The 26964-nt window shown below is 38.0% G+C and overlaps 2 protein-coding genes across 2 annotated transcripts; one reads left to right on the top strand and one right to left on the bottom strand.

Annotated features, from left to right (window-relative positions):
- The first annotated feature begins 412 nt into the window (after positions 1-412).
- Positions 413-14045, top strand: LOC144646435 (uncharacterized). The gene is made up of 3 exons (XM_078506025.1): positions 413-2141; positions 7915-8212; positions 12127-14045. Exons 1-3 carry the CDS (start codon positions 1365-1367, stop codon positions 12258-12260), a joined length of 1209 nt encoding a protein of 402 aa, XP_078362151.1. The 5' UTR covers positions 413-1364; the 3' UTR covers positions 12261-14045.
- Positions 14046-14691: 646 nt separating this feature from the next.
- On the bottom strand, positions 14692-26667 carry LOC144646445 (uncharacterized). The gene is made up of 14 exons (XM_078506037.1): positions 26432-26667; positions 25163-25240; positions 24712-24807; positions 24030-24045; positions 23458-23551; positions 22840-22909; positions 22202-22346; positions 21574-21602; positions 20479-20567; positions 18641-18704; positions 18406-18464; positions 17068-17125; positions 16212-16333; positions 14692-14908 (listed from the first exon to the last, which is right to left on the bottom strand). The coding sequence occupies exons 1-14, from the start codon at positions 26506-26508 to the stop codon at positions 14877-14879; spliced, it is 1029 nt and encodes a 342-aa protein (XP_078362163.1). The 5' UTR covers positions 26509-26667; the 3' UTR covers positions 14692-14876.
- Between the last annotated feature and the right edge of the window lie 297 nt (positions 26668-26964).

Genomic DNA, 26964 nt, shown 5'->3' with positions numbered 1-26964 from the left:
TTCTGTTAGAATCTAATGATACAACCCATGCCTGAGTAAAAGGTTAAGCAGTTTTACGTTCTAATATACTTCATAATTCGCTATCGCCGCCCACTCTCACTCCGTATGTCCATTATTTTTCGATATTAACACTCGTTTGTAGTTTCGTTCAGCTCATCACAGAAAAAAAAATCTAATTAGTAATCTTTCGATTCGGTAAATTTTATATTCCGTAAGCTCACAAGAAAATAATATATCCTCACTTCAGTTTTGCGCGAGAATTTCGGTGGTGTATTTCTCGAGGTATAACTTTGCGGATTTTGGGAAGTGTTTTCAGTTTAAAAACAAAAAAGAATGAAGTTGTTATTTCCGGGTCGAGTTGCTTGTAGCTCGCAGGTGCGCTCGTTGTGATATCACAATATAAAATCCCACTCCTCGGTCGCTTTAGCAATGTGCAAACACATTTTGTACTCCAAGAAGAATAAAATTTGCATGATAATAGTTTATCAGTGGCAAATGTTGTTCGCGTTCCAAACAATACACGTTTTTTTGCGTTAAAGTAATATTCATGCTCGCGCCTTCTAAATCGTGTCTCTTTCGTGGTATGTTTTCGCGACAGTGCTACAAATTGAATTGCGGTCGTGTCTCCGAAATGGAGTTCTTAATGCGCTTAATGACGTGTTATTGTAAGAATGTTTTGACTTTCGATTAAAGTGTTTTAGCTTTTATATCTAAAAACCATTTTTATATTTTGGTATTTATTTTATTTTATATCTTTTGTTGCAAACCCGAAATATTTCTCGTAGTAAAGCAACGCTCGGGAAATGTGTTAGACAACTTGGATGAGAACAGTTTGTAGATTAGAAGTTAAACGGACGCCGGTTTTTTATTTTGGAAATTATCAGACAAGCTATGATTGCCTGTGTTCTCTTGTACAAAATCTAAGTGTTGTTAAAATTCTGTCGCACTGAACAATGCTTCATGTTAATGTGCCTTGCACGCGTGGGTGGATAATACACGTCACTCAAGTTTCAACGACAAGCGCGCGCATTATCAATAAAAGAATATATACAAACGGAATGAATCCGTGTAACAGCCATAAAACTGCCATCACTGAACACTTCACTCATATCACTATTCCAAACAAGATGCTGACACAAATGCGCTTTTCTTAAGAGAAGCGCGAAGCATCAGAAAATCTTCCGTCGCGGACCGATGGCGGAGAAATTCATTCTCGGTTGGCAGCGGAACTTCGTAGCGTCATGTAACTCCGGCGTCGATGAGTAAAAGACTAGCGAAAAAAGGGGAATTATTGAACTGGTCTCTGGCTGTGGTATTGAGCCGGGTAAAAGAAGGTTTTCTTTGATAAGTGGCCTTTAAAGAAGATGTCAAAGGGCGGCAATCATATATCATGGAAAGACCAGCTTGTAGGCGCGATTGTTGTTATCATATTTGCTATTACTCTAGTCTTGAACTTTCTGGCCCTTCATTACACCTATGTCAAAGTCCGCAAGCCTTCGCTGAAGAAGATCCCGCATCTTTTCGTGGGCGCGCTTTCTTTGGCTGGACTCGGAATAGCCTGTTTTCAATACATTCCGTTTATTTCGTCTCGGTTTGCCGGTGAGTGGTCGCGCGATGCCGGAGTCTGTCATTTCGTCGCGTTCGGCGTTCTGTTTTTCGGCACGTTAACCATCTCCCTCGTGGTTGTAATGAGTTTAGAGCGACTTGGCGCCATCGTCTTCCCTTTCTACTACAAGGAGAGCGTCACATTTCACAAGTGTGTGGTGCTTGTAGTCCTGTTGGTCTTGTACTCGTTCGTACTCGCCATCTTACCTCAGGCGCTGAAGAAAGTCGAACTGAATGTTTCCACCGGCGTGTGCAGCTACGCGGTGGAGTCGTACAACACGGATACTAAAGTCGTTGTGTATGTAATGTCGACGCATTACGTTCTTTCAGTGCTAGTTATGGTGCTTTCCAATATCACTGTGGTCTACACACTGCACGTCTTAGAGAAAAAGTCGCTCTCCGATGTCTACGATCAAGACTCTAAACCCGAAAAAGGAACGCGCGTGAAAAGCTCAGGAACTTCTGCCTGCGTAAGTTTTGCCAAGATGGTGGCGTTGATGGCCGTTTGCTATTCAATTTGTTGGACTACAATATTGGTAAGTACTGACTATCTTTTAATGATCAGTGTATAGCCGGCTACCTCCGTTGACCGGTGAATTTATGCGTAAATTGAGTATTATTTTTGCGCGCGCCCTTGATAGAAATGCGCGGGTTTTGGATATCTTCACTTTGTTTATTTGCTAATGTTATTATAGATTCCATCTCGTTAATGTTATTGTAACTTTCCCTTGCGCGCTCAAGTTTGGTTAGATTGTTTTCACCAAAAAATGTTTCTTTTATTAATTTAGCGCTGCGGAGAGTTGCCTAGTTTAGTTGTTGTCGCTTAGTTTATAAAATTCAACCTGCTTCGCTTTAAGTGGCCGGAAATTCAAGCTCGGAAATAAGGAAAAAATAAACCACCTTAAGCCGAAATTTCGCCGGGTTCGTCGTGTTGTTTTTGGCGGTTTGTTTAGGTGATGTGTAGAATTAAGGTAGTTATGGGCGCCAAGGACAGGAAAAACAGATCAAGTAAAGATACGTTAAAATAAAATTGGGGCGTACTGTTTAAAATATGCTGATTGTTATAAGAGGCGAAATGCAAGCTGCTGTAAATGTCGAATTGGTATAGACAAAAACACAAAACAAATTCACAATAAAAAAACACATCAGGAACCTCGGGGTAAACCCGCTGCGGCCGAACGGCGAGCCGTAAATTTCACACGATTTGAATTTTCTATCATCTCTGATAAACACCTCACAGGCTATTAAACTGAAGGCGCGCTTTTGTTTGTGTGTGAGTGTTTGTTTTGTTTCTTCTTTAAACGCAGAGGCGAGTGATAATTAAATGGAACTTTTTTGAGATCAGTGAAAAGTAATATTGTTTTGTGTTGCGAGTCTCGAATTTTCTCGCTAGCAGCTGAAGTGTGTGGTAAAAAACACTGAAAACGATCGGTGCTATTGTGGAACAAAAGCGTATGGATCGAATGAATGAATATGTTTCCTAAATGCCAATTCGTGAGCTAAAACCGTGATAAAACAAGAAATTGCATAATTATGTCCGCAAGGAATTGCTTATCTCGCGTTAAGTAATCGCCTATCGCATCGAGATACTTCGTGCGTCAGTAAAATAACGAATCGAAGTTTGATTATAAAGCCCTTCGCCAAATAGCGACAACGTTCCATTTCTCAGCGCAGAAAAATCCGAATTACTGTACATTCCCTTAATAATTAAGGTTAATTTTTATCACCTCTCGCCTGCTAACAGAATACCAATGCGAATAAGCGAAGGGCAGCAGTTCAAGGCATGTCGTGCGGCTCGCCAAATTACTTCCTCAAAAAGATGAAGCCAAGATTTCATTGACAAATTTATTACATACAGAGTTCTTGGTTGGCTGGAGAAATTGAATAATTTCTTTTCTCGTGTTTTCGGTGAAGCAATTTTAATTGGTGTCTCAAACATCAGTTGTCAGGCAATGATAGTTTTCACAAGGCTAGCTTATTGTAGATAGTTCGCAAAATGCGAAAATTGTTAATACCGGTCGTTCGAGCTGGATCGCGGAATCGCCTTAATATCCAATTGTTTTCATGTTATTCTTTCGTTGAAGTATTTATAAATGCGGTTTACACTCGTCTTTCGCGAAGCCATGACATAAAACTACCGCCTCATTTGACCATTAAATGATGGTGAAAAAGTCCGGCCCCACTGCAATATATTTATAAAGTACCCGCCACGGCGAAAATCCATCGAATACTAATATTCTAAATATACTTTGATTTTCTCGCAACTTACAATAAATTTGCATGCGATGTGAATGAATTGGGATCAGTTCTCGATGGAAAAAAATCTTGACTGGCAATTTTCTTGTTAACTTTTCTGTCGATATTGTTACAAGAAATTTTATGGGATTTTTTTCAATGTTTTTTACACGTTTTGTCAAAACAGGGCATTAAAATATAGCGGTGAAACTAGCCGAGTAATTGCTAATCGTTCGTGGAACACATGAATATTTTATGGCATTTCACGAAGAATATATGAATCGAATTTAGAATACGGGAGTAAAACTGACCAAAAGATCGAAATTTGAGATGTTATTTTATTTTTTTTGCAACTCTCACATCAATAATGATTTTGTTTTTTGGTTGTTTTCTCAATAATTAATGCAAGTTAATTGTCTATGGGCTAGAATAACGGGACAGTTTTTTTAGCGTGTTTTCACCTAGATTCCAAATTGAAAGGCGGAAAGCAGAGGTGAAAATTTTTTCGAGAAAACACGACCATTTTTGTTTTGTTTCAGTACCTTTTTCAAATTCTGTTTCAAGTTTCGATAAAATCACGGCCAGAAACACGTACAATGTAATATCCTTTTTTCACATCAGTTCCCGCGTATTAATATCCGCTAACAGATCAATGTAATTGCTTCAGAAAATGTAGAATGGCAAATGGAAAACCTTACTCAATTTGCTTTCATCGCTAGAATTTAACGCGGGCTGTTTTCGCATGAAAGCTTGGCAAACTGCAGGTTTTACTCCGATCTGAGCCAAGAGAAAAAACATGCTAAAATGCATTTTTTTAATGTTAATTTTATTTACTTGATATTGGATCTCGCTGTAGAATTGAAAAATTGTATTCTTGATCTCAAAAACTCCACTCTTTTAAGCCGCTCAAAGGGAATTGAAAACAAAAAAAAACTTGAATACAGAAAAAAAACATCAGAAAATTTATAGGCGCGAGTTTGTTGTTTATCGCGTTAATGAGAAGACTTGGGTTGTTTTGTCTTTGAACAAATATTATTGACATGACTTTCATACAAAATAAATACAACACAACTAAGAAGAAACGAAAAAATATATACTTTGTACCAGTCCTTTTTATTTGCCATATTTAACAGCAAATTGGAAGATTTTTACCATGAAAAGTCGATGTTTTTGCCAAGGTTTCTTTCCAAGCAATTAAGTAACACATTTGTTTGTACAAAGACGCAATTAAAAAAGATCAAAGTTTCGTAAATATGGATACGTCCTACAGATTAATTGCATGCCCCAAAAGTCGCTCAGATCTCCTAGACGAAACATTTCGTCCATTGAAAAAAAACCCGAGATCAAAATATTTACTCTTGTTATTGACTGCATGCTATCCATGCATTTCTTTTCTGTTTGTTTTTGATAGTTTTTCTATTCTCATAACCTGAATGCTTGACATTGTTATGTTGTTGTGAGGAGAATTTAGTATGTATCGCTCTGAATTTATGAGGTAATGAAACACCTATCTGGAAGAGGCTAAAAAATCCGTTGGAACCTTGACTTGGAAAAAAGCCGACCAAATGTACTGTGAGAGTCCGTATTATGGTGGTGTACGTATGAAGACTGACGCTCGACTGTAGTTAATATTTGTAGTTTTATTGCAGTCATTTCAATCAAATCAGCTACAATTTTGGAATTGTTACATTTAAATCTTTCCGCTCCCATGGGTGGTAACTCAAAATTGAACGAAATTGCGAAATATAGTAAAGCTAATAATAGCGCATTGGAGTACGCTCGATATATTTTATTTTAATGGTCACACATTAGGGTTTCATCCGCAGAGTTAAAAGTTAGAACCATCTTGTACAGCATAATAAACAGTACCACATGAAAGTTCTGCTCAACAGCTTTCATTTAAATGGTCATACACAAGGGTTTTATCCACAGACTTAATATTAGAACCACCTTGTACAGTAAAACGAACAGTACCACATAAGAGCGTTGCTCAATAACTTTGATATGAATGGCCACAGCTTAGGGTTCTTTCAAGGACTTTAATGTTAGAACCACCTTGTACAGTATACTTCACAGTACCACAAAAAGCTACATGAAAGTACTGCTCAGTAGTTTTTATATAATAGGTCACACACTTGGGTTTCATCCAAGGACTTAAATGTAAGAACCACCTTGTACAGCATAATTAACAGTACCACATGAAAGTACTGCTTAGTAGCTTGTATTTGAATGGTCACACACTAGGGTTTCATCCAGAGACTTTAAAGCTAGAACCATCTTATACAGCATAATAAACATTACCACGTGAAAGAACTGCTGAATAGCTTCTGCATGAATGGTCACACACAAGGGTTTCATCCAAGTAAGAACTACATTTTACAACATAATGAACAGTACAAATTGAGAACTACATTGACTAATGAATGTAAGGCTTTGTGGGGCTTTACAGAGTTTATTCTGGTAAAATTAGTGTACCAGTGTGAGAGCGCAGTTAATAACAATGCAGCTTTTGAAATGAGACAAATACGGTAAGGGAAGAAGGGTCAGTTTCTTCAGAAAACCAGGTGCATAAAATTGCACAAGAGAGTGCGCGGATAACAAAACCCTGTATTTTCAATAGTTTACTGATTACAAATGAGGTTTCGATTTTCGGGAAAGATCTTTGAGCTAAAAATATGTCCTATTTCACCGTAATGAAAAATGGTACGTGCCATCTCAGAGCTACATTAAAAGGACGAGAGCTTTCCTTATAAGTTGCTATCAGACCAGCAGGCGTTTTTTGTTTCGATAACTTTCGACGCTATAAAACGTCGTTGAGTGTCCCATAATCGCGTTTGAATCCGCCACAAGACAAAGGAAAATGAACATCGGAAATTAAGAGCGTCAGCAAAGCGTGGGGTGTGAAGTACTTAAAATACTATTTTTCTACAACTTCCCTCTTTTTAGAGTACGCCCTTTTGCTAAACGCAAAACTATAAGACGGATGAATTTAAAAATTTCAAATTGCTATTTGAAGCAAGTACCGGATAATTGAAGAGAAGATTGCGGTCTTTTAAACTGAATATTGTGCAATGTTCTTTATACCTTACGATCGGATGCAGGTTAAAAATACGCCTGTATGGGGTAAATTCTGCTATTTTTGTTATGCGCAAAATTACCTTTAAACTGAGCAAGAATAAAAGTTTACTAAGAATAAAAAATGTAAAGAAGAAATAATAAAATAAAAGAAACAAGGACTTCTTTGATTGATGACGGATTATAAATGACAGTGTGAAACTTGAAAAATTTAAGTAACATTTTCAGTCGGACAGAAAAAGTCAATTCCAGCGTCCTCTCAGCTCGTTTGACCTCGCTGGAGGCAGCCGTTGAGTGTTGAGGAAAATACACGTTCCTAAACTCGCGTCGTTGTTTCCGCGGGTATAGATTTAGTCCGAAAAAAATGATGAATTATGGAAAACCGAAATCGCAACGACATAATCTACACTCCCCTCATTTGAGGAATCTTCAGTTTACAGACTGCAGTGTGAATTTCAAAAAATCACACCTTACCTACAAATTACTTGGATGACATCGGATCGTATTTGTCGCCCTGTTTTTCGCTCACATTCAAAATGACTTGCCCAACAACACAACGCAGTGACCTCGGCTAGGGCTCGAACCCGGGCCGCTCGCTCCGGAGTTTTTCGCGCTAACGATAAGGCCACCGCGCTAACCACCGCGCCTCCCACAGACGTTCTTGTTAGTAACCCTTTATCCCGTTGTAGCCTTGAAGTTTTTTCAGGCTAAAAAATGCAACTGCTTTAATTGCTAACACACTGCGAGGATCATTTCATCATTAATCTGCAGTTCACATATATGTCTTTCACATATTCACTTTGTCATCTACTCCACATGTGGGACATTAGGACCCACAATTGACCTGCTCCCAACGTGTCAAGGCTTCATAGCTCAGTTGGTAGAGCACCGCACCGGTATCGCGGAGATCATGAGTTCAAATCCCGTTGTAGCCTTGAAATTATTTTCAGGCTAAGAATCATTTCATTCATTTCATAACCCTTTATTGTTAATTTTCAGATGCGGATCGTAATCCTGTACGTTTATAACTGGCATAACATTTACTTTGATCAAGTGGTGCTGGTTCTGACTACACTGGACCCTCTTATAAATCACTGTGTCTGTCTATGGACTATGAGAAAATACCGCGATGGCTACGCATCCTCGCTAGGCAAGGTGTTCTCATGTTTCAAGCCCTCAGAAGAAGGCATGTTCCGTTCAGCAATAACTCGGATCAGCTCTATATCCAGGCGTTCGTTTAGTCGATCGTCATCATCTGCTAGGTCATCTTCCATGCGAACTTCAAGAAGAAAATCTTGTAAGTTGAGATTGCTTTATATTTATATTTTAAAGTAAAGGTAGGGTAAAGTCTGTATACGAGCCTAGTGGCCCATCAGCTAGGCCAAGGCTTATCCCGGTTTCCGTAGCATGAAGCGACAGGGAGTATTTCTACTTCCCCGTGGATGGGATGCTAGTCCATCGCAGGTTTACCCCCGAGCATTAAATTCGCTGGAACCTATTCATACACTTGGGTGAAGGGAGGCACTATAAGAGTAAAGTGTCTTGCCCAAGAGTACAACGCATGCAGTGCCGCCCCGGCCAGGGCTCGAATCCGGACCGCTCGATCCGGAGTACGGCGTACTAACCATTAGGCCACCGCGCCTCTCTTTATATTTACATAACGTAAATATTTTTAGCCTGTATTTTTAGTCGTCTCCACTTCCAATACGCATGGTCTAGGTCAAGGAAAGAAGATACAACTGACGTTGCAGTTCAAAATAATTTAAAGAAAAGTTGCATTGAATTTTTAAATCGTTTTGTGACAGATAAAAAAGAGGAAACTTTAAAAATAATAGTTCTGTAAGGCGTAGAAACATCAAAGGATTAGCAATAAGCCGAACAGGAACAAGGATGTTTAAAGATTAAGTGAGATTAAAATGGATTGCGAACACAAAACGAATTTTTCGCGATTCACCATCTATGAACTAAATTTCCGTTTGCAACGTTTTCATGTATCGATCATACCTTGCCGACCTATGGCAGTAACATGGTCGAAAACTACTGAAATAATTTAACTATTTAAAAAGAATTCATGGCTTGAAAAATGCGTAAGTTCTATTAGCTGATGAATGACTTAGCAAGTTTCTGAAAAGTAAAAAAATCTTTCTTTTATTGGTGTGAAAAAATAAAATTTGCGAGGATCGTCTTTACGACGCTTTTACGGAACGACTTTACAGCTGCAATTTTAAATTCAAATTTGGTAGGATATTGTTCTCTGGGCGGTGAATTTTCTCGGATAATAAGCAGTTTGCTATTTTAAGAATTACCTTTTTTTACAGATCCACTGTCGAACCCGCAAATGTGCCATTTATTAATCAGTCTATTTTTATTAGCAAACCGGTTCCGTTTTCCTATAAAAGCTCTGCTATTTTCATAAAATAAAAAGTTAAATTCTGATCTAAAATCCAGTCTGTTTTTTATTCTTTCAAGAAGGTTCATGAATTGAATCGTTTTTAGCTCTGTTTTTTGTTATTTTATTTTATTTTATTTTATTTTTTATAATAGCCACGAAAAAAACCGTTTTTTGACCGACCATTAACCGTTTAATATAAACCTTAATGGCCTTTTTTACATATGGTTTTATTTCTAGCCCATTCGGCGTTTTCCGACCACCGATATAACTAGAATGTTGTCATCAAAGAAAATTCGTAAGCTAAAGGATGTAATAAACGCCGGCATCTTAATGTTTCAAACCTTTGTGCTTTGTGATGTGGAAAACATTTTAGAAAGATCGGATTGCGTGATGAGTTGGAAAAAGAAAGAGAAAAATTATCGATTAATAAACATTATAGACCTTATCCGTGAGACGCGTGGTGAGTGGTTCAACACGAAAAGTTTTAGTCTTATTTTTTCTCCTTAATCTGCCATTGACGTCTTTTTTAGCCTGTTCCAAGCGTTCGGTTTGTTGTGGAACAGCGCAAAAACGGGATTCATAAAGAACGGCGAGTAGAAAAAAGATGACTCATTCGCAATCCACTGCTTTCCAACTTACTGCAGAACACCTGGAATAAGCTATCTGTATAATGTTTTGTACACAGTTTATTCAAGATAAAGTGAGTGATGCTTGAGTACTTTCAAGGCCTCTTATTGACGTTTTCGACTGAATACCGTCGACTTTTTTTTTCAGTTTTCACGAAAATTAACGCAGACTAACTATGTGAAAATTGAAGATCACTAGCACGAAAATTGCCTGGAAAGATATTTCGCGCCAAACTGGCGACATAACGTCGGCTCGCCGCTGTGTGCATCATCGAAATTAAAATTTACCTCCCCACTGACCTGACTCGTTAATTATCTCCTTGTGTGCGGTTTTAGTTAGTATTGATAATTGCAGTATTTCACCTGTTTACCTCCCCTCGACTTCGAAGTCAATAAATCTTGTGTCAGACCGTCGAGTGATTTATCACCACGGCGCCAAACATAGATGCAAAACGTTCAAACATCCAATGCTATATCTGAGCTCGCATTGAATTCCGGCATTTCTCTTTTTTTACAATCCATTTAGCATCGATAGATTTTCTAGGCAAAGTGTATAATTGATTTTGAAATTTTAAAATGGAACACTTTGTTTACATTGCAACATGCTAGCGTTAAAGAGTAGGTTACCACTCGATTATAAGGCCGCCTTAGATTACTTAACGTTTATTAAAAACGCTAAGCTTGTTTAATATTTCTCGTGCGAGTTTAATCTCTTCGTGAGTTTGATCAATTTTTCTTCTTTAATCAAATGTTGACATTATCTTCCAAAAGATTTTATAGATAGCAGTTTTTTTTTCAGTATACGTAAAGACAACTTCCTTCCTTGAGCATTTTTACTCGCGTCTTTTTATTATCGCGGTTTCATATCATAGATTGTGCCATCAAAACTATTCACAAGACTCATTAATTTTTGGTTGTTTTGTAGCCTTAGCAAGACCTGATACTGATTCACAAACAGATTCTCTTTATAGGTTTACGCGCATTTCGTATCTTTGTAGTTGGGAGAGTTTTCCATGTTGATCAGTTTTACATCTTAGTTATTAGGCATTTTAGTGTGCAGTCGCTGTATTTATAACGGGTTTTACAGTGTCGTGTTTATGAGCCAAAATACAAGCGAGTCAAAGTGCAAATGACAAACAAAACATAGAGCGATACTTCACACTAAAAAATTCTAATAACATATTCATCATTCAATGTTTCTCTTTCCCGAAATCAAGACTAAAAACTATGTCTTACACTTTCGTGCCATTTAAACGAATAAGACTCTGCAGAAAATTAAACATGTTAAAAAAGGTTTTTTATTGTACAAATATCGTGGGATATAGCTATAAGCACACTACATTGAGCTTTCGTGATTTTTGTTTACGATAGTTTCATGATTATTATAAATATTTAACCACCATAGTGGTATCACGCGAAACAAACGTCAGCACTAAGCAATTTGGCGCGCAGACCGTTTTTTTCTTAGTTATAACCTTTAATAACCTGCGAAATTATTCGTCGAGTCACATTGGAACTTAATGCTTCGTTAAACGTATTTTCGGGAAACGTACTCGCCTGAATCAAGAACTCGGTGGAAACTGATAAAATGTTATAAAAAATATAATTCTCGACGTCTTTTGAATTATTAATTTAAAAATCAAATTTCAAATCTCCATCTTCCCTAGTTGATTTCAATGTTATAATCCCTCATCTCTTTCTCCTCTTCTATTAACATCGTTTAAAACAACCAAAGTTTTTAAAAGTTTCTGGAACCTTCCACTTCCCACCAATAACGGCATTTTTAGATTTGAGGTTAGTGGGAGACTCTGCTTAATTTCGTACCCAAGTCTCACCCTGCGCGGGATACGAGTGACCTAGATACAAAACGAAACAAAAGGAGGCGATCCTTTTCGATCGGGATTGCGGAGGCCCAGGGTTCAAATCCACCTCCCTGCCAGTAGATGGACTCCTCCATGCTTTGTAAATAGCCAACTGGTTAGCCTCTTCCAGTTGGGGTTTTTAACAAGTTTATGTTCGATTTGCAATATTTTTTTATTTATTTACAATGTCCACAGTTAGCACAACAGTGCTAAATACATTGACACTTAAATAAAGTTATTTTATTTATTTTTATTTATGAAACATATGAAAAAACATAGCGTTTAAAGGTGTATATCTCATTAAGGGAAGTTTTTATATTTTTTGTCTTAGCCGCCGCCCATACGTACAAACAAGTGGCTCAGAATAACCCAGATCTACCGGGACCCATTGAGGCGCCAGTTTGTGCGGAGATCCAGTCCGATCCTAAAGATCTTGTAGAACAGGGCCACTCAGACGATCCTTAACGACGGCTGGTCCATCATGCTAGAGGTGCGAAATAGATAATGACCCTTCTGAGGACCACGAGGATTTCTTCGAAAAAGGTACCGTCATATGAGACGAAGGCCGAGGCGCCAGGAATCAGAGTGAAGAAGGCCTAGATAACCAAGCTCCGTTCTAGTTTCACCAACTGATGTAGTTACCCATTTATCAACTGCTCTGATGATCATCGACTAAGAACCAAACCAGTACCGAAACACGCCAAAGTCGTGTTATACTTAATACATAGTACACTTGATTTATTTTTTCTCCCCACCTGCCTCCTTGGCAATCTATTGAAATTGTACGGAGAGATTACTTGTTGAACACGCTTGGACAAATTAACTGGTGTATCCTCACCTCTATGATTCAGCAAGTGTAATACCGGGGCGTTACATATCGATCGAAATCGATAAAAGCTAGTCTAGAAGTCGACAGTACTCAATATTTGTAGATTGTTGGCAATCGATCGCGACAAGTATATTATCTGTCGATAAAAGTCGATAATCACAGAATGTTTAACTGCCGAGTTTAATTTTGCATCAATGTGATGCGAGAACTCTGCCTGGAGAAGCAAGCACAAACCATCAAAAAAGATGGGAAAAAACCTACAGTTATTGTTTACATTATATCAGTACGAAATATTAACATTTTTCGAGTATATTGTCAATCGAAATCAAAACCGAAACTTTTTTGTCAAAAACCATCGATATGTAACGCCCCGGTAACATGCGAGATTTAAGTTAAATAATACGTCTAAGATATGGTCAAGTTAAAACTGAAGGAGCTAATATTCTTAAAAACATCGAGGAAGGCTTCACCAATCAGTTTACAATAGGCTGAGTCATTCATTAACGTCCTAAAATTTCACACAAAAACTTTGAAACATCCTCCAAACCGTAAGCGTATGATAGGAGGGGGCTTGGCCGTGATCAAATTTTCAGTCGACAGAAGTCGACAGAAGTTGTTCACCGTTTGGCCACCCAACGCAAATCAACGCAAGATATTTTTTTCAATTTTTATTGCAACACATACACAAAACTGATAGCACAAGTTCGGTCGCATTTTGGCTACATAGTGACATCCTTGAAATGTTTTTTTTTTTCAACTTGCGAGTAAACTTGCGAGGCCGTTTAGCCACCCAGCACAATTCTGTATGCAAGTTCAACTTGCGACTACTTGCAGCTCGGTTTACCAAGGCCATATAAAACCAAAACTAATCAAAGTAATCTCATTTGGCCAATCACATCAAAAGCAAATATACAATGGACCAATCAAAACTCGAAGCAAAAGCATGCAACCAGCGTCAAGCGCGGGAAATATCAGTGTAACCGGTGAAAAGAGCGGGAAAACATGCATGCAACCATCGTTTAATAAGCGCGGGAAATATCACTGGTAAAAAGAGCGGGAAAACAAGCATCTTGCTTTTGATTTTACTCCTGACTGGTTAAAAGAAACCGTGTTTTTCGATTGTTTGAACGCGATGCACTTTCTAAACCAATTAGAAACGAGAACCAAAGCTATGCATTTTTTTCCGGCATGCTACCCAAAAGCCCTTTGAATCGTATTACAGTTTATGACTGATGACCCAGCTCGTGTAAGCAAATCGGTTGCCAGTAAAGAAAAGCAAAATTCATTGAAGTACACGTGGTACCATGGAGCAGTTGTAAAACTGCAATAAATAATATAAAGCACCTCAATACGTCATGATGGAATATTTATTTAATAGTTATTTTCAAATGAGTGGAATGAATAAAAAATAAATTATTTCACATCAATTGTTAGTGTAATGTTTTGTGCTACATGTATTGGCGGGACCAAAAGTTATGATAGGTGCTCTCGAATGCGCGACCTAATCGGAAGATTCGGTAACAGGAACAGCCACGTCTGTGTTCGAGCCAAATGGCTCATCAGACCGGAGCTTATCCCGGTTTCTGTAGCATGAATCGACTAGGAGTATTTCTACTCTCCCCCCCCCCCCCCCCCCGCTCTGGATGGGATGCTAGTCCATCACAGGGTTAACTGCCAGCAGTAAATCCATCTATACACCTGGGTGGCGGGGGGAATTGTGAGATAAAAACTTGTGGTTTGCCCAAGAACACATGGGGCCATTAGGCCACCGCGTCCCCGCAATACGTGGACATAGTTCTTCGTAAAAAAAGAAAGAAAAAAAAAAGAATTGGAAGTCAGATTTAAATCATACAAGACATGACATCAGGTAAATGTGGTTGGTGCTAGTGTTATTATTTGATGCCTAACCTGTGAATACGACCAAATTTTTTTTAAAGGCGGCTGTCGTAATACGAGGTTCGACTGTATATCAAATTCTGGCCGCTGCCTGTTAAACAGTGGAAAATGTTCTGGACGCTAGTCTGAAATTTCAGCAGAGACAAAGCAATGACCTAATAAAACGACAACTTGCATAAAGATTTGCCTTTATTTTGTATTTACATCGTATTCTCTACAACATTTCCCAATCCACTAAGTTGATGTATGTTTCAAAAATATGTGCATCCCTCGCAAATGTGCATTTTAAAAATGTTCCCATACTAAAAATTATCTGACATCTCAGAAAATTGATATGGTTGTCTGTTATTCCATTGTTATCTATCTAGTGTTAAATTCCTGAAAGAACCTGAAACGCAAAAAAAAAAAAAAAAAAGAAACTAAAAGTAGGAATTTAGAGTTACAGCAAGGCGCCCAAAAGTGTGACCACTTTTAATTTATTCACATTCTTTCGTGCAGATTTAATCCAATCAAAAGCCGTGGATAGCTTGCAGTTGACTTCTGATTGGAATAAATCTGCACGAAAAGAATGTGAATAAAGTAAAAGTGGTCACACTTTTGGGCGCCTTGCTGTAAATACTCCATAATTATTGTTAAAAAAAATCTATAAACTTCCAGTCACAAAAGTCACAAATACAGTTACAGGGATTATAACCGAAAACTGTAAATATCGATGCACCAGACCAATGAAATACCATCCCTCTGAAACTTCATACGCCCAAAAAATCCTTAAAGCCTGGTTTTCACTAGCGACGCAAGCACAAACGCAAGCACAAGCGCAAGGATAACGGCTCTTATTTCCCCGTGAAAAAGGCTTCGACTCAAGCAAAAGCACAAGCGCATTGCATTTGTGCTTGCGGCAAGCACAAGCACAAGGGTCAAAATTTGTCCTTTTTGCGTGATCGCGCTTGTTCTTACGCTTGTTCTTGCGTCGCTAGTGAAAACCAGGCTTAAATGCCTTCAAGCACTTTGTACCCCACTGTTTATGGGATAGAAAAAGCCCAACACAGAAAAAAATCTCTCACACTCGAAATATTTCTGTCGATCCATCCCTTTATACACAACTCTTGGTTGCGAACCGTTACATCTAGGCCATACTGCAAGGGGGGGGGGGGGGGGGTTGAGGGTACTTGGAATTTCAAGTGACGGGGATGATCGAATGGGCGCAAAACTCAAGACCCGAAAAAATCCTCAGGGCTTCCAACATAACCCCAAAAAATCCCTACTAGATCAAAAATTGACTCTTCAAAAATCAACAACAAAACACTTTAGTTGGTGCTTTATTTGCAAAACTACGCAGCCAAGGCACTAACACGAATCTTCAGATTGTTTATAACACCCAAAAACATCCCTGCCTAAATGAAAAAAAAAAATACTTGCCAAATTTTCCTACCCCAAAAATCCCCGAATCGAAAATTTCAAGCCCAAACAATTCTTCGATCATCCCCGTCACTTGAAATTCCGAGTACCAATTCCCTCCCCCCCCCCCTCCCCTCTTGGGCTGCACAACAGCCTCGCTTTTCCTACAAAAGTGAACAAAGCGCACATGATGCCTTAGTTACACAGACTATGAGTAGTTCGCATTTCACCCAGTGTTATTCTAGTGCGTGAGCAAACGAGCGAGATGGACTATCAGTGGTCTCTATACATACCATCCCCAGGATGTTCGTTTCGTTTTCCTGGGAGAGTGTAGGTGAGCCCTGACGTACTGTTGTACAACACAACTCGGTCACTATCGTAACTGGCTGCGTACAGTGTTCGAAGATCAGCAAAACTGTGCAAAACAAAAACAATGGTTGATAAAGGTGAGGGTTAACCTTCTAGCTACTTCTGCAGCATAACTGTTTGTTAGTTGACACCACTGTCTGGCTCTACAGCTATTTCGAGAAACGTTGTCGGAAAAAAAACTTCAAAGTGCACGAGACAAGACCGAAATGTGGTCTGGGTATTCACTGGAGTTTTGCATATTGGCCTAGAGGAAATTTACAAGTTTGTATTTTTGCACGTGGAGAATTTGTTTTTCTTCTCAGCAGGCCTATATCTGTAGCTTTACATTTACTGTGGCATGTCTTTGAGTGAGAATAAATTCTTCTGAACTTCAGAGGGTCTAAACGTACCTTGTTTCTAAATGCGCTTATTTTGTTGTTATATCTCATTAGTATTCAACACGTGCAGTAGCTCAATACGTCTACCCATACTACCTTTAGGGATTGGCTTGTGCAGTTTTGTGCTTTTTTCCGACAACGTTTCTCGAAATAGCTGTATACAAAGCAGAGGAAACTGTCTTACTTCAAAGAAGGTGTCGAAATATAAGACCGAATGAGCTGTCCGTTCCTGAATCTAAAGCTGCGTTTAAACAGAGTCCCACCGCTCGTATCGACAAAGGACTAACTTCTCAGAGCAAGAAGGAACTTAAAATCGTCGATTTTAATAATTAAAATCTGCCAAACAGAGAACGCTGTTGATCAAATTTGTCTATAAAATCATAGCGTGGTCATTTTAACTTACCTCACGCTAGAAGGTCCTTCAAGGCCACCACCCGCTGCATAAACGTCGATGAAATTACCTGAAAAAAGCACGAACACATTCACAGTAAAAAGACGTATTCACAGAATGTTACGTTTGTGTGACGCTGGAACCAGCGCCGTATGTCCCTCTTAGTCCCCCGTCCACACTGACCCGGGTAAATTTGAAAACGCATCTTTTTTTCTCCGGTTAGGCCAACCATCCACACTGAAACGGCGTTTTCGGTCACCGAAAACGGAGCTTTTCAAAAACGCTCACCAATGAGCGTTTGGACTTGGAGCGTGAAATAGTGTATTTTTTATATTTTATTGTAAATAATTTTAGAGGGCCACTGGTTTGTTAGTATTTTTATGTTATTTTAGTGCTACCCTCGTTAAATAAAGACTTTACTTTTACTTTTACTTACTAATGAAGCGTATCGTTTTCAAATTTACCCGGGTTAATGTGGACGGAAAACATTTTACGCGGCGTTTTCAAATTTTCCCGGGTCAGTGTGGACGGGGCCTTAGAGAGGTTTCCGCCGCGAAATGGTTCACTTATTTTTTATTGCTAAGCAGTGTAGAGTTTTGTAACGCATCGTTTCTTTTTATTTTATTTATTTATTTACCCTTAAAAACATTTCTGTCCTTTGTTTGTATTGAATTGTTGTGAGCATTAATAGATATGTGAATAAATAAAAAAAGTCACGGTAATATCAAAGATTTTTCTTTGTTCTGAAACTTGTTGAGCGTCTTAACACTATGCGAAACAATTACGCCGTGATAACTCCTCAGAACTACATGGATTTCAGATTTTTAGATTTTTATTATTTCACACTATTTACAAAAATTTAACAATATTAACACTATTAACAGAAAATGCAATAATTAAAATAAGGAAAATATACAGTACATACAAAACCAAAATAAAATGTGCTCAGTGACCAAAGAAGCATATGCTATCGTGTTGGTCACTGACACGTTCAAAAAAACAGACAAGACACATAAATTACTAGAAATAATAGAATATGAATAACTAACGTATGCAGAATAAATATGTTAAAAGATGAATAAATCATACTAAATATAAGCTAAGACTGCACAGCTTAGCGTATTTTGGTCTTCCTTTAATAGTGGGCAGAACTACAGAGCTCGTTTGTAAGTCACGTAATAACGATATACCTAAAAAGAGCAGTCCAAGAGCGCCCCGCCATTGTTAGTACAGTACCTACTACAATAAGCGTATTTCTGCGACGCTTTCACGGTGACGCGTCACTAACGCGGTTTTACCGTAAGACCTACAGAGATTTCTTGTAGTTTACATTTTGTTACATGGTTGTACCTGTTCGTCCATCAAATCGAAGAATGCTATTTGAGACGTAGCTTGTGACATAAACGTTTCTGTAAATGAGAAAATAAAAATAAGTTAAAAAATAGGACCGACTGGTCAAACCTCTCCAGGTGGGACAGAGCAAAGCAGGGAAGGAAAAGTGAAGGGAGTGTTAGCAAGGAGAGGCGAGGCGAGGCGAGGCGATCGACGAGAGGAGAGGTGAGTAGAAACTCAGTGCAACACTCACCCATCTGAACCAACAGTCAAACCAACTGGTTTTTCCACTCTAGCAAAGACGCCAAGCTGTTCACCTACAGTGAAATGTATAACGTGACTAATTTAGTAACCCACAAAACCTGACCTGTTTATAATCAATATCCTAGCTAGGCATTTAAAAAATATATAAGCTTTAAGTCGCCATTGGAACTTAACATTTGTATTCATGTTCACGTTCTCTAAAATACGTATAATAACCTTTGCTCTGAATCCATAAACATATCGTTTTTAGTAGACATAATGAATACAGAACTTGCGGCAGCCATAATTTCAAATATACGCAATATAGAGCGACGAAAAACGCGTATTTTCACTCGTATTTTCCGAGGACCATAAGAGAGTGGAATGCACTCCCTGCGGCGATTGTTGAGTCCGACTCTCTTCCGTCTTTCCAGTCTGGACTGCGCAAGCATTTTCATTAATTTAGTGGTTTACCCATATAATTTTAGAATTTTTAGATTTTTAGAATTAATTTAGAATTTTTCAGTTATTATATATGTACATATTGTATTTTTACTTTTTAGACGTTGGTGTGATATCCGTATGGACTTTTTACCGACATTTTAAATGCAGATGTAGATGAAGATAAACACTGGGCAGTTCTCTTTCAATTGGCCATTTTACAGTTGTCTGCTCAGTGACCTGGCCTTTGAATGGAAGTGAGGCTGAAGGTGACCTTGTTTTGATACAGACCTCACTGCTTTTGTTGTGTTAATCATGTTGTTCTGATGTTAACTAGTTTGCATTTACATAATAAAGCAGAAAGGTTTGTATCAATGCAAGGTCACCTCCAGCCTCACTACCATTCAAAGCCCATGTCACTTGGCAGGCAACTGTAAAATGGACTATTGATGTTTTGCAGAGGATGAATAAGAATTGTACAGGGGGGAGGGGGGGGGCTAGCTAGGAAACACGGGGCAGAAGGGGTAAAGGGATACGGGAGGGGGGTGGAATAAGAGAGGGCGAGAAGCGGGATGCCCTAAGTGGCGGGAACTGGAGAAATTGGGAAAAATTTTGCAACATTATTTTTGTAATACTTTGCAATACAAATAGCACAGAGAGGTTGGAACCAATATGGAGGGGTTGGGAAGCAGAAAGTACAGACTCCCCTGTCTCTCCCTCCCCACCCACTAGTTAAAGCTGCCTATTGCTTTGCAATGCTAGACTGCGAGCAGTCTGTCTTTTGCTTTAAAATCTGTGGGAACAAACGCGAAAATAGCGAGGACAGTGCGAGAAACGAGCGGCGAGCGCACTTTCCTCGCTATTTTCGCGCACGGGCGTTAGACGTTTTTGCCAACCTAACCACATGTTATAGACCCAAGGGGGGGGGGGGGGGGTACTCCGGCTTGTTAATGACGGGGATGATCAAAGGATTTTTTTGGGTTGGAAAATTTGGCTAGTATTTTTTTGGGTATCTTGATTCAGATAGGGGATTTTTTTGGGTTATTATAAACGAACTAATGTGCCTTGGCGCAGCCTTGGCGTATTTATGGTATGATGAATAAACAAAACGAGCGTTCTTTGTGTTATTTTATTGCACCTCCTGGCAATTTAGGGGTAATTTGACAAGGGATTTTTTTAGGGGTTATTTTTGATTCAGGGATTTTTTTGGGTAATGTCGGAAGACTTAGGGATTTTTTTGGGTCCTGAATTTTGCCTCCATTCGATCATCCCCGTCATTTACAAGCCGGAGTGGCCCCTGGGGTTATAGACCAGTACATCCTCTTGGTAAAACCTATCACTGTTTCTCTATAATGGAACAAAAAACCTTAATGTAACAGGTGCTGTAGATAACGTTTTCTTACTGACCAGAAGAAGAGTTAAATTTCAACACGACATCTGTGTAATGGCTGCAGATAAGGAGGGTACCATCTTCTAGAAAGGCAACGTCTTCAGGCCTGAAAATCAAACAGTACCAGTTGGTCAAAGCCATACACAAACGCTACCTTTTTTTTTTAAGAGGAAATCCGCCAGGACTTCGAGTAGTTATTGGACAAAATTATGTACCAAAACTATTTACACCTTATTGCAAGCGTTTGTGTTACTGCTTAAAATATCTTATGGAAAGAAATCTTTTCTAACAACACCAAACATCGAAAACAAACTTCGAAGTTCCACTGAATTCCCATGAATCGCTTAAAAGATGTGAGCTTTTGCCCATAGCTTGTGAACTTTGAATATCATTTTCTCAGACTCTGATAAGAAATTGTTGTACCAGAATCATTTACACCTTATTGCAAACGTTTGTGTTACTGCTTCAAATATCTTACTAAAAGAAATCTTTTCTAACAACACCAAACATCGAAAACAAACTTCGAAGTTCCGCTGAATTCTACTGAATCCCTTAAGACGAATTTACAAAATGGCTACACGTGAGATTTTGCCTATACCTTGTGAACTTTGAAATTCATTTTCTCAGACTCTGATAAGAAATTGTTGTTGGTGTTATCACGAATAATTACTTACATCTTTACCTTTTATTAAGGGTAGGAAATAACGCAATAGGATTTAAATTATTCTGGTACTTGATTTTTGTCCAACTTTTATAAATATTACTCGACTTCCTAGTGGATTCCGTCTTAATCAACTTTTTATTCGTTCTTACAATCACTGCATATATTTTTACAATCACTATACAATCACTATTTTACTGCTTACACTACTTAAACTACTGACAATGCTAAAATTAACTTACAATGTACCTAGCGTTACCCAAACGCTACCGTTGGCGTTCGCTCCATAATGTAAGTTTCAATTGAGAAAACCGAGTTTTCAATTTCGTCAAAAATACTCTGGCCTCTGTGCACCAAATTATTTTCAACTCTCTTGTCAGTGTTTAGTCTAAACTGTAGTACAGGTAAACACTGTTTGATAAAATGAATTAATACAGAAAAATATCCATACCCCTTTAGGCCATGGCTTTTATCAGCAACCTGCAAAATATCAAGAATTAATCACAAGAGGAAGAAATATAATTGTATACCAAAGTAATCTTAATTATTAAAGGTCGCGGGGGGAGGGGTCTACTTAAATACATTTTATGGGGAAGCTCTGTCTCAAGGTCCTAACCTTTTTTTCTTTTTTTCTTTCTATTCTTTTCTTTATTTTTTTTTTTGGTGAACCAATTTTGACAGAAAGGTAATCCTTTCATATACCTTCAACAGAAAATGGTGGCCCTTTCACACAAATGGGATACTGCACCGCCATGTACTAAAACCCGAAACATGAGTGAACGAAACGAAACCACCGAAACGACGGAAACGAAACCGCCGAAACGAAACAAAATCACTGAAACAAGCAAAACATATTTCAATTTTTGAGGGCTAAACGTAAATAGGCTAACCGGAGTGCTACTCAGGCTAACGGGAGTGAAAGGTACACTATGTTTCAGTTGTTTCGGTTGTTTCATTTTGTTATTTCTAGTTTTAGTACATGCCTACTGCACCTACTTGTATTTTCTAAACTTTTTACTTGATTAGCCCCTTAAATTGACCGTTCATTCTGCACACATCAATTGTTAGTCACTACTCACCACTCCAAGATACTCTCCATCAGGGATTGAGAATTTTACAACTTTATCATTCAGAAAGCTTGCTACATAAAGTGTGTTGTTAGGACCAACAGCCATGCCCTCTGGACAATCAAGATAACTCTCATTACCAAACGCACCTACAAAACTACAACAGATACAACACACAACACATTTTTTAGGAACTTAGTGTCAACTGGCTTACCATGTGAACAGTCAGCCATGATAAATTATACATGGAAAGAACTTAAAAGAGCTTGAATTCATAGAATCCCGGGCACATAACAAAGCTAAAGGTTGCTGGTGAAGCCAAGGGCAAACTTGAGAAAATTTTCTTCTCTGACATTAACTCATTGAATTATCATTTCCAACCCCCATGAGAGAGACATACAAGATTTGTGTTCATAATAAATGGCTAATTTAGAGTGCTAATTAATAAACTATTGATTACCTAGCCAATTAAACATGGTTTAGTACCTCCCTTTGACTCAGACTTTGTTAAATTATTTTCAGTGGAATAAGGCAGAATAAACATCCAGTTTTCCTATGCCATAGACCTGTCATTTAAAGTGCCCTAATTGCAGATTCAGGCTAGTACAGCTGTAGCTTTGTAAATGACATAAATTATATTCAATTTTTACCTTTTTGTATTTAAGTCATACTTGTGTATCTGATCTGTTGTAAAACTCGCTACATACAGGTACTTGTCATCTGAAATAGAACCATGATAAATCATGTACAATTTATGAACCTGATGATCTTTATTACCTATTATTAATAATAAATAAATTGGCTAACATCTGTTTATAGGAAGGCCATGAAAAGAGCTTTGTAATAATAATCATTGTGTTCACCATTAGGAGAACACAACCCAAACTCAACCTACAAGAGGCCTGGGCCGAACATTTAGGAGAATGAAAACTGGATTTTGTGGACGGACGGTCATTGAAGAACCAGATATACCAAATACGTCATAGACTTCCCACGGCACAAATTTTCAAACTTCCATGGCCTTGGTTTTCATTCTGAAAATGGAAAATTCCATCTCTGGGGCTTAAAAAGAAAAGGAGAGACAATAAATTTTTAAGTGGCCCTAAAAGTCGATGAAGGATTATCTTTTCTTACACGGCCGCGAAGACATGGTGTCATAAAAACTTAGGCATATATAGTCGAATGATTGTAACCGTTATACTGTTATTAAACAGTAAGTACATTTTGCATATAATTTACAAATTAAGACAGTCAGTCCAGTTTCTTACCAGCAACCATCCCCCATGGCCCATCAAGCCCGTGACCCTGAGTAAATGTAACAGCTGGACTTCCTTTTTGTCTGGTGTCAGCCACATACAAAACCTGCAGAATATTAAAACATACAAATGTGTAGTTCCATAAAATATCCATACCTCCTCCAAGGAAGGGATTTTTTATAAGAACCCCCCATCCCTCGGGAAAATTCCAATTTAACTTCAAAAAATTTCTTAAAATTTGTTGGTCCTCCCCACTTCTGTGGGGGGAGTATGGACATTTTCTGGAATTTCCAAATTTAACTATAAAGGTCCAAAGTTTACTACAAAAAGTCCATATTTAACTACGAAATGTCCAAAAAGTACGCTCAACACATTTTCTAAAGTCACAAGTTTTTTAGGTAACCTAGCCTTCTAACTCGTTTCCAGTTTATCACAGCAACTCCACGACAGTCATCATGTAGGCCTGCAATGTGTGCAAAGGGTACAGCATCACCTGGCTTGTGAGTTAAATTTAAAAGTGATCATGATCATAACTCTTCCAGTCCAAGGGAAGATTAAATACATGATCAAAACAATTTGCCTACCTGGTCGAGTAAAAAGCTGTCATTGAATCACCATTGCATGAAAAAAGAAAGAAATGAAATTCAGAGATGTTAGTCCAGCCTATATAACTCAGAGTTATACATTCAAGTAAGGTTCTTTTAGATGGTAGTGCCAAATCTCCCAGATACTCTCAATGGCTATCTGCTGGATATGGACTAAATCTCCCAGTCACCCAGAAAGGTTGTGAAATCTCCCAAACATACTTTACTCATATGAAAATTTCACATGTCTAGTTTTTGTTTATTTTTGTAAGATGTTTAAATCAATGTGGATGTTTAAATGCTTTAAGATGATTAAACCAAATTCATGGTGGTTGAACTGGCAGCGCTTATTTATTTAAGAAGAAGGGGAAATAAAGGGCCCCATTTTTGAATGGAACAAATTTGATTTTCTGCGAACTGCAGGGAGCAACAGTGGATTTTTGAGGGGCAAGGAAAGCATGCACAGGAGATATTAGGGGTTTCACAAACAAAAGCTGTTCAGGAATTAACAAAACCAGGGAAAGTGTGGATTGCCAACACAGTGGTATTGCAGAAATATATAATTATACTTAAATTCAAGAACAGGAAATTGAAATTATAATAACTATTATAATTAGGAGCATAAAGAGATAAGTCATTGAGTCAAATTGAATATGCTTATTTTATTTCAATGTTCTCTTACCTTGATATGTATAACGTGTGTTGTGGTGTTGCCAAAATGTATGAGGGCTTGTGTACCTTGTCAAGTTCTTTTATTATTTGGGTTGTTTTTCCTTCCCTAAAAAAATACATGTATGAGAGCTTTCACTTCTGGTACTTCATTTAAAGAGAAATGGTCAGACCCGATATAATTTTATACAAAAAAAATCATTAATTTTAAAGAGAGGGGAGAACCAGTTCATAATTTCCTTAAATTCATGATGATTAAGTATTGGTCAACATACATCTAAATTACCATCCTCAGAGACCCAGGGGCAGATAGTGGGGCGAAACGAAGGAATAACCGGGCAGAAATTTATTCCTTCGATTTGCCCCACTAACTGCTCCTGGGTCTCCGAGGATGCTAAATTACATGATTGATAAATAAATGAAGGATATTACCACAGACAAAGTAAAGATCACTTCTGACTCACCATAAATAATGCGCAACTTGAAATGAGGGATTAATGAATGTATCAGGAAGTGGAATTTCTTGAGGCCCTACATAACAACTGAAATAAACAATATATATGACTTGTAAAATTCATTAAATATTCATGCGCGTGCAAACCAATCCCAGCACAGTATTCAGATCACATGTACACAACTGTAAACCCCAATACAAATCAAACAATAGAATTAACTTTTGATACAAACTCCTGCTCAGCTAATTAGTATTCATTAACTTTTGATACAGATCTGTACTGATTCACATAACAATACTTTGCATTCAATTTATTGTTTTCGTTTCACAAGTAGAATAAAATATTCGCGTCCGATCTGTATGGCCGTTTACAATGGCTCGCCTATCGGCTCGCCATTGTAAACGCCCATACAGATCTCCCGCTCATATTTTATCTACTACATAAAATTAAGTTTATAAGGTTATGGTTACAATCTTATGGATTGTAAGGAGTGACTCTCAACCAGGCTTGAAAGAGTTTTCCCCAATAATGGTTCCAATATTATAAAAGATTGAAAACTAGTGCAACAGATACAGACAACTCAAGAATATCTATGCGAGACTATAATTATTAGGAAAACATGGTGATTATGACGTCATAGCAGTCACCACTTTTCGATAGAAAAATCAGGTTGACACACATGTGGCTGAATACCCTTTCAAGCCAACTTAAGAGCAGTATTGCTTCCCTTGGGATCCTAAATGGAGCTTCTAGTTGTTACTGTTTTGTAATGTACCCCCTTCCCCTAGTGTAAAGGGTCCGCATTATAGAGGTTTTTCTTTTTAAAAGAAAATATATGAGAATTTTGTTGTGACATAGGAAATTGTAGGTAATAAGTAGGTATCCGTATTAGAGAGGTGACCGTAAGGAGAAGCTCGTCTTTATCTGCTTTATTGGGACAGTCCATTTTTTTTTAACCCCACTATGAAGGGCACGATTTCGTGAATCGACACTCTTGGGCAATGGGCATGCAAAATTCTATGATTCTATCAATTTTGCATATTTTGAGGAACATTTTTGGTTATATTAGGTAGTTTTCCACCACTGATTCTGTCGATTTCAAGCAATCATGGATTTTATTGATCGCTTGCAGATCTCATATTTCCGACTCCCGGCCCGGGACTCAGTCTGCAAGCTGAATCCCGGAAAGTTTTGAAATCGAAAATATGTAGCAAATACACATTCTGAAAATTTCTGTTAACTCATTTAAACTGCCTTTTGTGCATCTAAAAAACTTACCAATTGGAAAGAAGCCACGTCAAGTACAGAAAGAATCTTGAATATAAAATCCTATCTGACCTTGTTTTGTCCGCCATCTTGAATGGATTTCCCACAATTCTATTCAAACGAACAAAACAAAGAGACGCGAGAACTCGCGTGGTAATATAAGCGGTACGAGCGCGGCGCGAGAGGACACGCGTGTTTCTCGCGCTGATTGTGGAAACCAATTATTGTACTTTCCTTGAGTTTATTTGAACTTGTTTGCAATTGAATCTGATTTCAATTTACTACAAGGAAAAAGAAAATAAATTAGCAAAAATGCTAACAATTGGAAAGTTGTCAAAACGTAATTTATTTGTCGCGCAAAATTCTTTTCAAATTGGATAAAACCCCTAAACGATTGTTTTCTAAACAAAAAACTCCAATGATGTAATGATAGCCTAGATCATTATGACTAAGGGAATTAGATAAAGACAGATTACTAACGACAAACTAAAAAAAATGGCCATGCATGTACGAGATCTTCATACTCATGATCAGTCTGAAATTTT

The sequence above is a fragment of the Oculina patagonica genome, chromosome 3 (assembly GCF_052425735.1).
Source record: "Oculina patagonica isolate OP01 chromosome 3, crgOcupat, whole genome shotgun sequence".
Lineage (NCBI taxonomy): Eukaryota > Metazoa > Cnidaria > Anthozoa > Scleractinia > Oculinidae > Oculina > Oculina patagonica.
The sequence above is the reverse complement of the archived record's forward strand: the minus strand, read 5'-3'. Positions and strand labels throughout refer to the sequence as shown.